Below are 17,143 nucleotides of genomic sequence, written 5' to 3'. Positions count from 1 at the left end.
AAGGAATCATTTTATGGGGAAAAAGCCCTCATATTTTGAGAATAAAGTAGTAGATTTAGGAAGAAAACAGTCCGTAAGTGAATACGTTGGTATTGTTATGAGAATAAAGTAGAGTAGTAGTATTTCCAAGGGGAACGGGTCCTAATATGAAGGGAATGCATTCATCATTTCATGGGAAGAATTGACGACGATGACGTTTTCCTGTAAATGATGCCTTGGATTCATGCTCATCATCCTATGACATCATTCACTCATTGTTGTTTTTCTTTGCATTTTGGAGTGAATATTCCGTCTTCTGGAACCCACCTGTGATGTTTTCGCTCCTGCTTTTGTTCCACACAACTTGCACCACAAGGCTTTAGTTGACAATCGTAATCCTTATCCCAATGATGATGATGAGGAAGAATGTGGAAATAAGCTCTTTTTCTTCACGTGATCAGTAAGGGCTCCTACAAGAAACTATTCTTTTTTCCCTCCATGACTTCAGCAATAATGTTTATGAAATATACCCAAAAGCAAAAAGTAATAATGAGGGATTGTCTATCAAGTGTGAGTGTTCACGTTCCCATCTTTGTCATCTGGGGTTCACTGCTTTTGTTTGTTTGGGTTTCAACAAACCTGCAGCTGCTTCTCATGGATATTAATGAGCTGCCTGATGATGTCACGCAGCGTAAACATCATCAGCATACGCTGGGAAAGAAACACACTGTTTGCAGATAGTCCCTAAGCCCATTGACGTATTCACCGAGGTATCGATTGATGCATTGGTGGAGGTATTGATCAAGGTATTGGTGGAGTGAGGTCGTGTTTGATTCTGGGGTCTAAAATGATATTGATGACTTCTTTATATCAGATTAATTTGCACGTAGTTATGCAAGAAGTAAAGAAGTATTTTTCATACTTGCAATTTTTTCCTCCTCCGGTTGTGAATGAAGTGCATTACACATACACATACACATTATACTAGTACACAGTATACTATGTGCAGTGTATATGTGTTGGGTTTGAGTGTGTGTGTGTGTGTATATACAGTATATATACACTCGCACACACACACACGCTGTATTTTCTTATCCAAGTGTATTAATATGACGTGTATTTATGGCTGTTCAGTGTTATTTATGACCGACAGATGGAATAAAACCTTCTTCTTTCTTACACCCTGCTTCCCTTGATTGAAGAGAGAAGATAATAAGGCATGATTATATCCTGTGTTCATCAAGTACATTTTAGTACACCGTTTGTCACGGTTGGCCAGTGCCAAAGTACAGGATCCCTGAATGCACAGATAAGTTAGTGTACAAAACGGTTTTTAACAAAGGGAGTACTCACGAAGCTGACGGCGAAACCCTCCGGCTAGCTAGCTAGCTAGCTCGGGCTGGCCGCCGGCGCTAGCTGGCTAGTCAGCGTTTGGCATGTCTTTGGATGAATTTCAAGAATGGTGCACAACTTGAGCAACAGAGGCGAGTATGGTAACTTTTCTGCTTTGTAATGTGATTACTTTGAAATGTGTTGACAGCACTAGCCTCAGTCTGAAATGTGATACAATTAGTATTGTTAGGACATTTGGAGGATGGGATTGTTCACTTTTCCAAGCTAAAACAGCATTTTCATTGCTCTCATGTGACAAATACTTCAATTGACTTATCTGTGCTTGGAAGAGATGTGTCTTTATTTAAGTGGCTTTGCACTATTTATTTATTTTGTATTATTAATTGGACTGAAGGTTAAGATGTGTTTTTTCACTGTTACATTTTATATTGATGTTTATTGTCATTGCACACAGTACACAACTAAACTTAGTTTGGTGGCTCCACTTCCATTTCTAGCAACATTAAGACATGTTAAAACTTCAATGTTCCAAATGTAACAGGTATAAACATATAGATATCAAATGTAAAAAATATTCATCCCATCAATGAAGAAGAAGCCTTTTTTTGGTCTGTGTCCAAACAATATCAACATTTGACATGTTATTCTGTTGACGTTATTTTTGCTAGTGCCTTACAGCAGTGATCCCCAACCCCCGGCCATTTGGTACCGGGCCGCACAGGAATAAAAAAATATTTTTTTGTTTATTTTTTAAAAGTGGCCGGATTCTCTCTGTTACATCCGTCTCACTTGACGCATGTCCATGATGGGTGTGCTAACTTTATCTCATGCCGCACAGATAGACTACTACTGTATTTTTATCATTTTTCTTTCACCTCATATTTGGTGTCAGATGCTGATACTATGTGGGAATGCATAAAGGTAAGTTTTGATGACTTATTGAGTGCTAATGTGCACATTTGTCTCAGTTCATGCTAGCGCACTTCCTTTTACCACACACGTCAAACAGCCATGTAATCATCTCTCTGGAAAAACTAGGCTGGAACTTGAACTGGTGGATGGTGGGTCGCCATTCATTTTGGGCTTTTAATGTGATGTTATTCATGTCTTAGTTTTACACAATACATCAGAAATAAGATAAACTAGATCGCTATAATGTGCGAACCCCCCCACCCCCCGGTCCGCAGGAGATTTGTGGGAACTCAAGCCGGTCCGTGGGTCAAAAAAGGTTGGGGACCACTGCCTTACAGCGTGCTTGGGGATATGATGTGCTCTTTTACACATTAGAAAATACCGTAAGAAAGATACTTTCACATCATCGGCTTCTTTATTTTAGAATGTTACATTAATATCCCTGCCATTGGCTGGCCACCAGTCCAGGGTGTACCCCGCCTGTCACCCGAAGCCAGCTGGGATAGGCTCCAGCATGCCCCCGCGACCCTAATGAGGATAAGCGGTATAGAAAATGGATGGATGGATGGACATTAATGTCTACATCAACAAACATTAACCATAAAATATATCATTTTATCTCATAACCTGTGTGTCGAGATTCGAATCGAATCGTCACGAGGACGTTTATATCCCAAGCGGACAAACATGTCATATTTACTGGGTGCCAATGAAACAAAGTCAGGTACACGAAAAGCAGGATTGCAGGATGTGTGTATTCACGCATGAGAAATATCAGTAAACGTAGAAATAGTGTATTGCTGATCTATTTTACATTGTTCAACATCATGCGTGATAGCCCTCCCCCAATCCACACCCTGTGTGCTTCCAAGTATGAGATGCTGCCTTCAAGGCCACGTTTGTCACGCACATTAGCAAGCCGGCCAGGGATGGATTCTATTTTTGCTGCCCGTCAACGACCTTGTCACTCCTCCAAAAACACACACCATTGCATCTTTTTAGCACCTTCAACCTTACACCAACAGTATACAGTGTTCCCTCCTTTATCACGGGGGATAGGTTCCCAAAGTAGCCCACAGTAAGTGAAATCTGCGACGTAGCCAACTTTATTTGTTTACAATGATTACGTATGTTTTAAGGCTGTAAATCCCCTCACCATACGCTTGATACACTTTTCTCAGACAGGCATGAACATTTTCATCACATTCCTCTCTTGTTTAAACACTCAAAGTTCAAATTCTTTTCGTCCTGGCGCCGTTCCTCTCTAGTGTAGCGTTTTGGTGTCCTTCTTAAAGCATATCGCTGCAGTCCTTCAAACCCAAGATTCGTCTACAGGCTAGCGATGACACAGGAGACACACAGGGCGGCACGAAGGAGATTGATTGACGTTGGTCTCCAGCCAATCAGGAAGCAGAAAACAATGGGTGGTGCAGACAGACGAGAAAAGCGGGACAGACCCTCAACTTCCCACAATGCAATTCTTCTTAAAGGGCCAGGCTCGGCCTCTAACGGCGTTCATATGCTGAAATACATTTTTAAAAAGAAGCACTAAAAATTGCGCAAACAGCGAATCCGTGAAAGGTGAACCGCGATAGAGCGGGGGAACCCCGTATGACATATATGCAACACACGCTCTAGCCGGGGGGAGTGCTAATCACATCTAACAGCAGTAATCAGCAGCCATTTTACAAGTCAAAATATTAAGAGACAAAAGTTGGAATCTAGCGAGAAAAAGATGTAATTTTACAAGAACAACATCATAATATCATCAGAAAAATCACCTCCTTTTAGTAGCATAAAGATATGAAGTATGAAAGAAAAAAAAATCCCCTTTTAAAAAAAAAAGTCATAATTTATGAGAAACCAGCAAAACAACAAGTTGGTGTCATTTTGTTTGTGGAAAAAGTTCTAATATTACCAGACTCAAGTCCAAATACTAACAGAAAAAAGTCTCACTTAAATTACCAAAAAGGTCACAATTTTATGAGAATAAACTTGTAATATTATGAGGAAAATAATGTCACTTTAATAGCATAGACTTGGAATATTCAAGCAATTCTTTTGTAATTTTTTAAAAAGTAGTGATAAGAGAAACGAACAAAACAAGTTTTAAAGTTGTCATTTTTGGAAATTTGGATTGAGGAAAAAGTGCAAATGTTATGAGAATAAAGTCCTAATTTGATGAATACTGTTTACATAACGGAAGTTGAAAGAGTTGGAAAATGAACAAATATGAGAAACGAAAACATCAGATGTCATTTTAGGAGATTCTAGTCACAATATAGCATCTAGTCTAGCATCTAGCACAGGGGTGGGCAAACTTTTTGACTCGCGGGCCGCATTGAGTTAAAAAATTGTCCGGGGGGCCAGACTATATATTTGATACATGCACACTATTTTACGCTTCGAATTGTGACAGTCCACCTGGAATTACGGTGTCATCCAATCTGCCGTAGTTTGCTCACCCCTGATCTAGCATCCTGCTCCTCTTCACGTAAGGATGGGGCACACTCGTCACACGCATCTCACCGGTCGGAACCTTGCCGCTCTCTCTCTCGCACACACACACGGACACACGCACACACACGCGCACACGCCAAGAGACAGGGAGAGCCGGGAGGCAGGAAGGGAGAGAGGACGTTATTGTGGATGGAGTTTGCAGATAGGAAAGAAGGTTGTTGCCCCCTGCTGGTCACGTCTTGCATCTTACTGGGAGCCAATCGGCACAAACGTGTACCAAAGCATCCGCACCCTCACCTCACAGCGCCACCACTCCTCTCATACACGCAGCACATACGCTCCTCTTTGTGCAAATGTTAAGGGCAGCTGAAACATGTCAAGAATGCGCATTTTGCACTGTTGACTCTTACGGAGGTTCTAAGTAGAGCTGCAAAATGCAAAAAGACGAAATGGGAGCGAGACAATAACACAATTTATTGCAAAGAAGCATGAAAGTGAAATAGGCTGTTCATCAGCTGAGCGCAGGTTTAAGACCATCTAAGAAATAAAAGTATAGAAAGGAGTAATGAGGTGAAAACTGGCTTTGGGCATGCTTGATGTGTTTCCAGGAGGCTCGTGGGAATGTTGCTCCAGGTGGTGAAGTTGGCATCATCCACTGTCTGGAACCGATGTCCATTTTTGTAAACTTCCCGTGCCATCCATCCCCAAATGCTCTCCTTTGGATTTAGATGAGGGGGACACGCAGGATGGTCCAAAAGAGTGAGCTTACTCCTCTGGAAGAAGTCCTTTGTCAAGTGAATCGGCGTTGAAGGGAATTTATTGGCGATGCTGATCACGTGGTTTTTCACCGTTGGAGCGTCCTTAGTATTTCGTTGTTGTTTGATTTATTTTGCATGTTTTGAAAGCAGCTACGTTGTTACCTTAGTCCCTTGTATTAAGTCATGCATGGTTTCATTAGTTCTTATTTTGGTTAGTCAACTTTTTTCACTTTTTAATGTTTGCTTCTTTACTTTTTTCCCTTTTTAATGTTTGCTTCTGCTTCTTTGTGTTCAATGCTATTTTGGATATTATAAGAGTTCACTGTATGTTCATGCGCAGTATGTCGAGATCAGTGCTTTTATTTCCTATATCAGCCGATACATCGCCTTTTTTTCAGCCCCCAATATCCGTGTTGGCATCAGCCCCAAAAATCTTATTTTAACACTTTATTTTTATTTTAACACTTTTGAAAGTGTAGCCATTTTTACATCATTGTAGAGTTAATATTAACTATTTATATAGTTAAAATGTAACACTCCTCGACACCAACCGGTGTTGCATTTTTTTTAACACTAGTGTGAGGTGTCACAAATTAATTCTCTTAAGAGTCATTTCTTGACTCTTATAGTGTCATTTTACTCTCAAAAGGAGTTGCAACATTAACACTATAAAAGTGTTAATATACTAGTTCAAAATAAAATGTAAAAAATAAAAATAGACCTGTTGACGGCTTCATACATTTTATTCAAAACCATTTCATGTCCAACAGACGTAGCTTAAATAACAGCAGGGTGCTCTTTGCCACCTGTCATTAGAGCACTGCTTGTCAGATGGTCTGAAATGAGTCAGTTCATTTAAACATGACAGAAAAGTCAAGCATTTGGTCTTCTATGTAGTACGCGTTAAACGGGTCATCATAGTAGATCGTTTCTACATTACAGGCTCTTATGAAAGCACATTCTTTGAGTTTTAGTATATCACAGATCTTCTTGAACACAGGTAGATCAAAGCTACATCCAGTACATATGAACACACCAACATGGTGCTCTATACCGTAGCTTCTCACCCAGTTGGTACTTGACACACTTGGAGATGCTTGCAGACATCATGCCTGACCATGTTCCTCCCCTCCTTTCAAGTTGCAGATTGTTTTGATGTTGTAGGGCCAAATGCAAATCTTCAAAAATAATCATTTTCATCATGAAAGGCCACGACAAACCACTGAGATTTTTGAAAATTGTAACCACACCTTTTGAAAAAATTGTGTTTGGCTTCAAAACACTTGCACCACGTCTGGATAAGAGGGCCAATGTTTTGTATGCTTGGGAATCAACTTCTTACCAGGAAGCAATGCTTTGTACCGAGTGTGGTGGTCACTTACCAGATGTTTCAAGTAAAGCATCATTCCACCAGTTATGCTGTAGGAGAACACTGCAGGTATGTTGACAATCTGCATCAAAAGGAGGAGGAAGTTCCAGTGATCATTCTTCCTTTCAATGGCATCACCAAATAGAAGTGGAGTGTTACATAGAAGACACCATGACTGGGCAGCATTCAGACCCAAATGTTTGCTCTTATCCATTTTTAACCATACGGGAGACTGAAGACATAGTGAGCTTTGAACTTTCATCAAAAGCTGCAATAAATGTATGTGCCTTGCATGGAACCGGCTTTTGGTCAATCATGTAGAACCTCTGGATGTCACCTTCGCTCACTGATGCACAGGAGAAATGCTTGTCTTGTGTCAACAGTCTTGGAAGGGGGTCACACTGGCTCCTTCCTGTGGGTGAAAAGGGCAACAACAACAATTAAAACCTCTTTGCATGGTTTCCATTTCTCAGGTGTTTAGCACACCTTATTACGACATTGAATCAACACAATTAGCTGATTCAAGAACATCTGCAACCTAAAATGAATGCTTTTAGACAGAAATCATATTTTGATATGTAAAAATGGACCTTTGCATGCCTTAAGATGTCTGAGAAGATGGTTGGCTGCTTGACAAACTGATCTTTGCTGTTTTTTTCCTGGCCTCTAGAAGTCGGAGGGAGCAGATGCAGGAGTAGAAGGATGGAGGATGTATCACTGCCCCAGCCTAAAAGAAAATAAATCATTTTTAAACAGCTAGGAAATAAATATTTGAAGTTATTTGCGTAATACAGAACTGTTTCTACTGACCACAGCTGTCATCAGGTTGAGGTTCAGTTCCTGACAGCAACTCATCAATGTTCTGCTTTTGCGGGAGAGTCTTGAAGTATGCAATGACTTTTGCTTTGAAGACAGTTGACCACTTAGCCAGGAACCTCTGAGATACTTCATCAGCAAACATCATTGAGAAATCCTGGTCAATCTAGAAACAAGACATGAATATTTCATATCCTGTAGGCCTGCAGGTTTACACATGGTTGACGTAATGGGTAATCTAATACTGAACTAGTCCAAATACTAAAGATTTCCTTACCAATCCAGGAACATCAAGGAAGTGAGGGAACACATTGAGGACAGACGATGATACATCTTGTGCTTGGATCATATTCTGCCGATACTGGAAAGTTGCTCTCATCTTCTTTGACCATGGATTCATCAGTTGAATGTCTTATTGTAGATAGTGCCTCCCTGCACTCCTCACCAAGCAGCTGTTGACCAGTTAACAGATATTCTCCTCTGGTTTTTGGACCATCGTGAAGAAACAGTCTTGGAACGGCTTTGAGAGCCAGGAGAAGTGTAGGACACAACAGTGACTGGATGGAGGGAGCAAGGATCAACCAACCTTACGATTTCTGGACGACCTGCTCTACCTCCTGAGCCACTGCCGCTAAGCTAAGCTAACTATGAACATATTTGAAACAAGATTTTAATACAAACTACACACCTAAAGGAAAAACAAAAACAGTACTTTGGGTTTTAGATTGAAAAGACACTTACTGTGCATATCCAGGTTTGGAGAATGCATCTTTGAGGGATGGAAAACAAGTCACAATTCTCAGGGCGTAATTTGTCATCACACATGATGGTGGAACCCTCCTTTCAAAACACATCATAGTTAATGATCACAGATAGAACCCTTCCCACACTACATGGTCTTACTGCCGTTGATGAGTGTGGAATGACTGTTCTAATGGGAAGGGGGAAGTGACCCATGCAGCTCCATCATATCTGCAACCAGGATGTTCACCATCCGTTTACACGTTGCATCAGGTAGTGTTTTAGTCTTGTTGCGCTCCTTGAAGATTTCCTCACCTTTCGGATTGGCCCTCAAAACACCACCGACTTTCTTCCAAAAATATAAAAAATGAAATAGTGTGTTCATGGGAATTCAAGAGCATTTTTAAATAAAACAAGGTCATGCATAAAAACACTTTACATTCATTTAATCAAAGCTCACCTGTCTTGATTCATCCTGATCCATTGGTTCTGTTGGGTTCCTCTTTCTTGTGGGCTGAAGGATAAATTGTCAAACCCGTTATCGCCACCAACTGGCGATAACTGGGGTGAAGCTGGGGATCGTGGAGTCTGCTTCATCTCCAGTCAAATGAATCTCTTACTCTACAAAACAGTACAAAACACTAATTACTCCTAAAACAAAAAAAAATAATTTGGGGGAATTTCAAACTATGGAAAAGGGGCTAAAAATTGAATATCAAATGAAAATACGGTCTCACTTTACAATAAGGTACACAAAATGACAGTAGTTAATGAGGAACAAACCTATCTAACCCTAACCACCACTCATTAGTTCTTTATTAGTTCATTAGTACCTACTCTAAATGTATGTTTTAGTTCCTCAGTAACTACTCTGCTCATTGGTTCCTTGTTAGTTCTTCATTAGATCCTCTACTACTGTAAATTTGTGCTTTAGTAATTAGTTCCTCAGTAACTACTGTATTTTTGTGTACCTTATTGTAAAGTGAGACCAAAAACACATTTTGAGGCCTCAAAGATCACGACAACAATATCTCATTTGGACAAAGCCAAGGTACCTGATGGGGTCCACACTGCCTGTGATATCTACACCACCTCACGCATTTTCACATGTTTCCACATCCTTACCTGTCACTGATAAAAGGACCTTGAAAGTCAAAACACCTGACTTGACGAGCTCATCAAAGACATCTCCATCCACCTCTGAGAAGAAGAATACAAGTAAATAAAATATTTTTAAAATCCTACTAAAATTAATATGGAAAAGCCACAGTTGCAGTGCTTATTATGCCTTGATAAAAAAAAGATATTACTTACCACATTCATGTAAGACTCAGGCAAAGGTTTTCTGTGAATCAAGAAGAAAAATAAAGATGCATCATTCTAACAAAAAAAGTATAGTTCACTTCCAACACATGCCTGACAATTATTTTTAAGTTAAAGTAACAATTAGAGTTGCCAACCTTGACATCTTGTATCTTGTACAGCATATCAAGTCCTTTGCTGGGGGCCAGCAGGCCTACGTGTGGGGGCTCCTCCTGCCAATTAGCTAGTTAGCCATTAGCTTATTAAAAATGAAGATATAACGTAGCGTTCATTTACTTTGCCAAATGTTGCACAGGCAGTGCCGATTCAGCTCACAGCAACACTAAATAGAAAATATAACTTAGCAAAAACACGAGCTAACATTAGCAAAGGCTTTGGGTGGAAACAGCTGCCTCAGTTTATTAGTATTAAATATCACACCAAAAAGTTACGTTTTTTATGTGTAAACAAGGTACAACACAATTCATTAGTTCATCTACAGTATTTAAACGTTTACTTACCTACTGATGCAAAATGATTCCTAATTGTCAACTTCTTCCATCTGCTTTTCATTTCAGCGACGTGAAGTGAGGGGGTGGAGTCTAAATGAAATGTCCGTGGGCGGAGCTTAAGACACGTGAACACTGTTAGGTGTTAAATGGGGTGTAGAAGTGTTGAATGTCTTTATTGTGACACTAACAAGATTTGAACATTTTCAACACTCCATTTTAACCACAACACTTTCATGATCCAGTGTTAAATGTAACATTTTTAAGAGAATGCAGTGTTAGATCAACTCCAAATAGTGTAAGATTTACACTCCCACTTCAAGATTCTCATCAACACCAAAAAATATTTTATGTTTTTTTACTAAATATTTGTATGTATGAACAGCGCCAAATGAGCTGAAAATTGAAATCAACCTAAGAGATCCGGTTGTTCAGGTCATAACCGTCCATGACTGTTCCAACAGTCACGCACGGTGCGGCCATCATGTGTTTATGAGTGTGAGGGAGCCTGAGGTATTTGTGGCGGTCCAAATGCTAAAGAAGAAGCACGAGGAGCAGTGACGTGAGAGGAGAAGGTGTTTAATGGCAGTTTCAGGTGAGCATGGTGATTTTGCTGCCATCGCAGAAACCTGCAGAATAAGAAGAAGACATGAAGGTCCAGCACGGGGGTGTGGTGTCGGTGCTGAGAGCGGAGCAGAACCTTCTTTGGGGTCAAACAGGAAGTTGGGTTCTCCGGAGAATCCCAAGCAGTGAGCCTGCTTCTTGAAGTGGTCCAGGTCCGCGTCCTTCACGTGGTCCCCGCCCGCTGGAAAGACAAAGCAGGGTGAGGAGTGGCGTGGTGGTCGTGGTGGGCGTGGCGGCGCTTTCCCGCTTCTCACCAAAGAGGTAGACGGCGTGCACGTTGACGACATCGGGGATGGCGATGTCCTGGGGCATGTGGATGTGGAAGGCCTCCAGGAAGCTGCTCAAGTGGTGGGCGGAGCTGTTGATGCTGAGGACAAGGCAGCCGTCACAGGTGGGCAGCAGGTGGAAGGAGGAGGAGATGTTGGCCACTGGCGAGCACGCTCACAGTCAGCAGGACGTCAAGGGGGCGGGGCTTGAAAGAAGACAGAAGTCTGACCTGCTGTGGACGCCACGTCGTGTTGGATGCTGATGTTGAGCTTGGTTCCGTAGCAGGTTCCGTTCCTGGAGAACAACATGAGCTTTACTTCGGGGGCGTGGAGAAGGCACAGGAAACATCGCCACGCTCACATCCGCATCTCCTCGTAGACGACCACGTCCTTCGAAGCTGCCGACTCGCTGAAGGTCATGCGAGTGCTTTCGGTGATCTTGAGGATGGCGTTGTAGACGTCATGGTCCGTGTAGCCCGAGATGAAGGTCCTCGTGCCCAAGATCTGAAAACACCAGCAGCGAAACATGCGCACATGCTAAGGACGCTAACATGCTAACGTGGAGGTTACCTTTTGGTGGTCGTCCAGGGACAGCGGCGTCACCAAAGGTGAGCATTCGTTGTCCGAGAAGGCGACGCTCAAACACGCCAAGACGAAGACGAGGAAACTCAGCAGCTTCATGGCGACCACTGCAACTCCCTCACCAGCCGCTTCCTTTTAAAGCCGCGCCTCCTCGTGGTGACAACCTCTTTGTTTGACTTCACTTTGCTCTTTACTCTCACATCAATCATTCACTCACACACACACACACACACACACACACACACACACACACACACACACACACTCATTACACTCAAATCCTCATCATTACAATAAAAACATAATAATTACACATAAATCATAATATTACACTAAAAGGCATAATTATAACGATTTTGAAAAATCATGGTTATTGCCATCCATCCATCCATCCATCCATCCATCCATCCATCCATCCATCCATTCATCTTCTACCGCTTTTCCATTTGGGCCGCTTGTACCCGCCACCTTGCCCTTTTGGTCACTGCCCAACGCTCATGACCACAGGTGAGGGCAGGACCGTGGATCCACCGGTAAATTGAGAGCTTTGCCTTTTGGCTCAGCGCCCTCTTCACCACAACGGTCCCATGCAGAGTCCGAATCACTGCAGACGCTGCACCAATCCGCCTGTCCATCCCGCGTTCCATCATTCCGTGACGAGGAACGTGGTCCCGCTTAGTGGGTCATTTAAGTAAGTAGTTTGGCTTCTCAAAACAATCTGCGTTGAAAAGAGGAACACATTTGCATCATTCAAATGCCTTCTCGAAAACCTCAGACCTCACAAATCGCTCTGCGTTTTCTTCGTCTCCCCCCTTGTCCCTGCGCACTGTTGCCTCTCCATCCTTGACGCTCACATCTTCCATGACAAACAAATCTAACGCCAATCGATTTGTGAGGTCTGATTTTTTTGTGATGCAAATGTATGACACTTTTGAACTGTTTGAATCATATTGTTTTGAGAATCAAACTCTTTACTTCATAAATGACCCCAGCAACTCATCACGGAAATCCGACCAGAACTGGACTCACGGGACCAATTGGAGCGGTAAGCCCCCGTTGATGTGCTGCACTGCTGATGGGCGTGTCATACAACCTCATGTCAAAAACTATCCCTTTACGGACGTCACTCGTAAGGTCATCCAAAGCTGGTCTTTCATTTGTTTCATTGCTGTGTCAACTTCTCTGGTTGTCATACTTGGGAGGTCCGGTTCATCTCTTGACCTGGTTTTAATTCCTTTCCATTTCCAGTCTTGGTTGAGATGAACACATCTTGGTAAAATTCCGCACACGCTGTATGTTTAGGATTTCTTTCCTTTCTGTGGTGATGCTTCCTTCTTTCCGTCTCATTTGGCTCATGCTAGTTTTCTTGCTGTTTATTTTTGTGATCTGCTTTGGTTCTTTTCCACTTTCCAGGACGGTTTTAGTTTGCTCTCTCCTCATTTTCCTTCACTGCTTCAGTCTTTTTTGCATTGATTTGTTTTCTATTTTTCTGAGTTCTTTGCGCTTCTAGCCTGCCTGACAGTTTAGTTTGTTTCCACTTTTATGCTTTGGTTCCTGCTTTATGCTCTTATTTTGGTAGCTTTTCCTGTTTTGCCTGGTTTGTGTCCGCTTGCTTTGCTTCATCCTTTATGGTTTGCACCTGTTGCTAATTTGAGGTCTCCTTCTATTTAGTTCAGGCGCGTGCGTCCTGTTTTGTTGTTGCATTGTTTGTTGTCGCTTGCCACACTACTGCAACTCGGTCTTTGCTGGTATCCTGCCACTGCATTGCAGCGATGTAACAAAAATTGATATTTTACCAGCAGTCGGGTCTGCTGCTCCCCGCACCCTCGGGGTCGGCGCCACAAGCTCCTCTATTATTTTGTCTTCCTCAGTTGTTTTCCTTAGAAGCTATTTCTACAGCTGCCTCAAACACTGTTGTTGATCTGCATTTTCTATGTCTAGGCTTGCACAGCAGTTTTCACTTCTCACTGGAACTCCTTCCTCATGAAGACAAACATAAGTATTACAGAAACATAGTTTTTACACTAAAAATAATGGTAATTTAAACAACATAATACACTAATGCACACTCAAAACAATAAAATATATGTCACATAATAATCATCATCCATTTCAAATCCAGCAATTGACTTTGCTGTTTACCCTCATGTCAATCATTCACTCGCTCATCGACTCAACCTCGCTCACGCACACACACGTACATGTAAGTGAGGACACGGTAGAAGGTTCAATGACAGGGACGTTCCCACGTGCACCCTGACAGAGTGTGTGTATTTTGTTAGAAAAGGAACGACGTGCAGCGTGAGCGTGTGCGTGTATTCGTGTAGAGTGTGAACGTGATGACTTTGGGACATGACGCGCGTGCGCACATAAGACGGCGGCACGCCCCCTTCCATGTGTTTGCGGAAGTCATGAGTCCTGCTCGGCGCCTGTGTGGCACTTTCACTGACTTGGTGCAACATTTTCTTAAGCAAATGGTTTCACGTAGGAGATTTTATCCTGCCGTGTGTCCATGGTGGCGGGCACGTGGGTCGCCTTTCTTTGACGTGTGTGTGTGTGCGCGCGCGCACGTGCGCCCGTGAGGCAGAGTTCATGTTTATTGTGCAAGGCATGAGAGGACATATGTCCACTCAGGACAAACATGAGGGACAAACTCCATGTTGGAATTTATTACGTAACGTCATCTTTCATCCAGACATTCTTCATATGTTTGCTAACTACACCACTAGCCTATTATTATTATGATGATGATTACTAGAGTCATGTTTCCAATGGCAAATGTGTTCCACTGTCGTGTTAGCATGTTAGCTCTTGGGTCAAATACATCACATCAGGCTTTCCTCATACTTTACCCTCCTGCCATCTTTTTCATCAATCCATTGAAGAAATATAATAACAATATACCAATATATATGTGGCACAGAGTATATATAAATAGAATAATCATATGCTGTACATATAACACGGGTGTCCAAAGTGCAGCCCGTGACACGTTCCAAAAATATCAACAACAAATAAAAAAAAAATGGAAAAATCTGCCGTCATTTTAAGTCCAAATATTAAGAGGAAAAACTTGTCATCTAAAGAGAAAAAGTCGTAATTTTACAAGAGTAACATCGTCATATTATGAGGAAAAATAACCTCCTTTTTGGAGAATTTGGTTGCAGAAAAAGTTCCCACGTATTCAAGAAGAATAAAGTCCCAATATGAAGGGAATGAAGTCAGAATTACAGGAAGAAAGTTTACAAGATTTTACAAGAATAAAGTTATAATATTAGGAGGAAAAATAAAAATGTCATTGTAGTAGCATGGAGTGGAAATATTCAAGGAAAAACATATGTTTTTGTAATACAGTATTATGAGAAACAAAGAAAACCACTAATAAAGTTGCCAATTTTAGATAATTACCATGGGAAAAAGTCACAATCACAATAAGAATACTTACAAGAAGAAAGTTGAAATAGTTGACAGATAAATTAAAAAAAACAACAGTAAAGATGGAAAAAAAAACAGCTGTAATTTTATAGCAATAAAGTCAAAATGTTAAGAAAAAAAGTTGTACTGTGTTTTGGAAAAGTCGCCATTTTTAGGAGAATAAACTTGTAATATTATGAGGAAACAATGTCATTTTAGTAGCATAAAGTTGAAATATTAAAGAAAAAATATACATATGGTGGTGTGAAAAAGTATTATTTATTTTTTGGCATGTTTGTCACACTTCAATGTTTCAGATCATCAAACAAATGTAAATATTAGTCAACGACAACACAACTCAACACAGTTTTTAAATGAAACATTTTATTATTTATTACTAAGGGAGAAAACAAATCCAAAGCGACATGGCTCTGTGTGAAAAAAGCTAATAAGAGGTTGGCCCCCCTGAGCAGCAACAACTGCAATCAAGCGTTTGTGATAACTTGCAATGAGTCTCTTCCAGCGCTGGGGAGGAATTTAGCTGCTTTCAGCTTGAGGTCACCAACAGATGGCCGGACATTCTCCTTCAGCACAATTCATGCTTCCGTTCATCACAGCAAGTCTTCCAGGTCCTGAAGCGGCAAAACAGCCCCAGGCCATCACACTACCACCACCATACTTTACTGTTGCTATGATGTTCTTTTTCTGAAATCTGGCGTTACTTTCATGCCAGATGTAATGGGACACACACCTTCCAAAAAGTTCAACTTTTGAGTATTTTCCCAAAGGTCTTGGGGATCATCAAGATGTTTTCTGGCAAAATTGAGACGAGCCTTAATGTTGTTTTTGTTCATCGGTGGTTTTGGTCTTGGAACTCGGTCTTGGGCCGTTTTTGCCCAGTGTCTTTCTTATGGTGGAGTCATGAACTCTGACCTTAACTGAGGCAAGTGAGGCCTGCAGTTCTTTGGATGTTGTTGTGGGGTCTTTTGTGACCCCTTGGATGAGTCGTCTTTGCACTCTTGGGGTCATTTTGGTTGGCCGGCCACACCTGGGAAGGTTCACCACTGTTCCATGGGTTCACCATTTGTGGATAATGGCTCTCACTGTGGTTTGCTGGAGTACCAAAGCTTTAGAAATGGCTTTGTAACCTTTTCCACACTGATAGATCTAAATTAATCTCAGTTATGTTATGCTTTAACAGGGGGGCCATCACTCTTTCACACAGGGCCATGTACGTTTGGGTGTTATTTCTCCCTTAATAATAAAAAGTTTCATTTAAAAAGTGCATAAAGTGTTGAGTTCTGTTGTCATTGACTAATATTTACATTTCTGTGATGATCTGAAACATTTGTCATTTGTCAAACATTTGTCACAAGTGTGACGAACATGCAAAAAAAAAAAATTAGGAACTTTTTGTCACCACTATATTTTTTTAGAGCCATAATATTATAAGGAAACAAACAAAACATCAAATAAAGTTGGCATTTTTGGAAAGTTAGGTTGAGGAAAAAGTCCAAATATGATGGGAATAAAGTCATCATCACAATAAGAATATTTACAAGAAGAAAGTTGAAATAGTTGGCAAATAAATCAAAAACACAGCTGTAATTTTACAGCAATAAAGTGAAAATATTAAGAGAAAAAAGTTGGATTCTAACGAAAAAAAAGTTTACATTTTACAAAAAAAAAAACTTGTAATATTATGACAAAAATAATGTCATTTTAGTAGCATAAAGTTGAAATATTAAAGAAAATATATATTATCTTTTAAAAGTCATAATGTTACGTGGAAACAAACAAAAGCACAAATAAAGTTGTCATTTTTGGAAGGTTAGCTTGAGGAAAAAGTCAAGATATGATGGGAATAAAGTCATCATTACGAGAGTTTCTTATGAATACGATTTTCATCGCATGGTAGAACTGCTGTTTTACTATGCGCATGACAATAAAACTCTCTTCAATCTTCAATCTTGAACATTTACAAGAAGAAAGTTCAAATGGTTGGAACATTTTGAAAAAGCAACCACAGAAATGTGAAAAAAAACAGTTGTCGTTTTA

The 17,143-nt window shown here is 40.9% G+C and overlaps 1 protein-coding gene across 1 annotated transcript; it reads right to left on the bottom strand.

The window, feature by feature from the left end:
* Positions 1–10,762: 10,762 nt before the first annotated feature.
* Positions 10,763–11,828, bottom strand: LOC129172913 (uncharacterized). The gene is made up of 6 exons (XM_054763152.1): positions 11,660–11,828; positions 11,451–11,593; positions 11,320–11,384; positions 11,078–11,251; positions 10,900–11,004; positions 10,763–10,828 (listed from the first exon to the last, which is right to left on the bottom strand). The coding sequence occupies exons 1-6, from the start codon at positions 11,768–11,770 to the stop codon at positions 10,791–10,793; spliced, it is 636 nt and encodes a 211-aa protein (XP_054619127.1). The 5' UTR covers positions 11,771–11,828; the 3' UTR covers positions 10,763–10,790.
* Between the last annotated feature and the right edge of the window lie 5,315 nt (positions 11,829–17,143).

Source organism: Dunckerocampus dactyliophorus, chromosome 20 (genome assembly GCF_027744805.1).
Source record: "Dunckerocampus dactyliophorus isolate RoL2022-P2 chromosome 20, RoL_Ddac_1.1, whole genome shotgun sequence".
Taxonomy (NCBI): domain Eukaryota; kingdom Metazoa; phylum Chordata; class Actinopteri; order Syngnathiformes; family Syngnathidae; genus Dunckerocampus; species Dunckerocampus dactyliophorus.
This window is presented reverse-complemented; position numbering and strand designations above follow the sequence as displayed.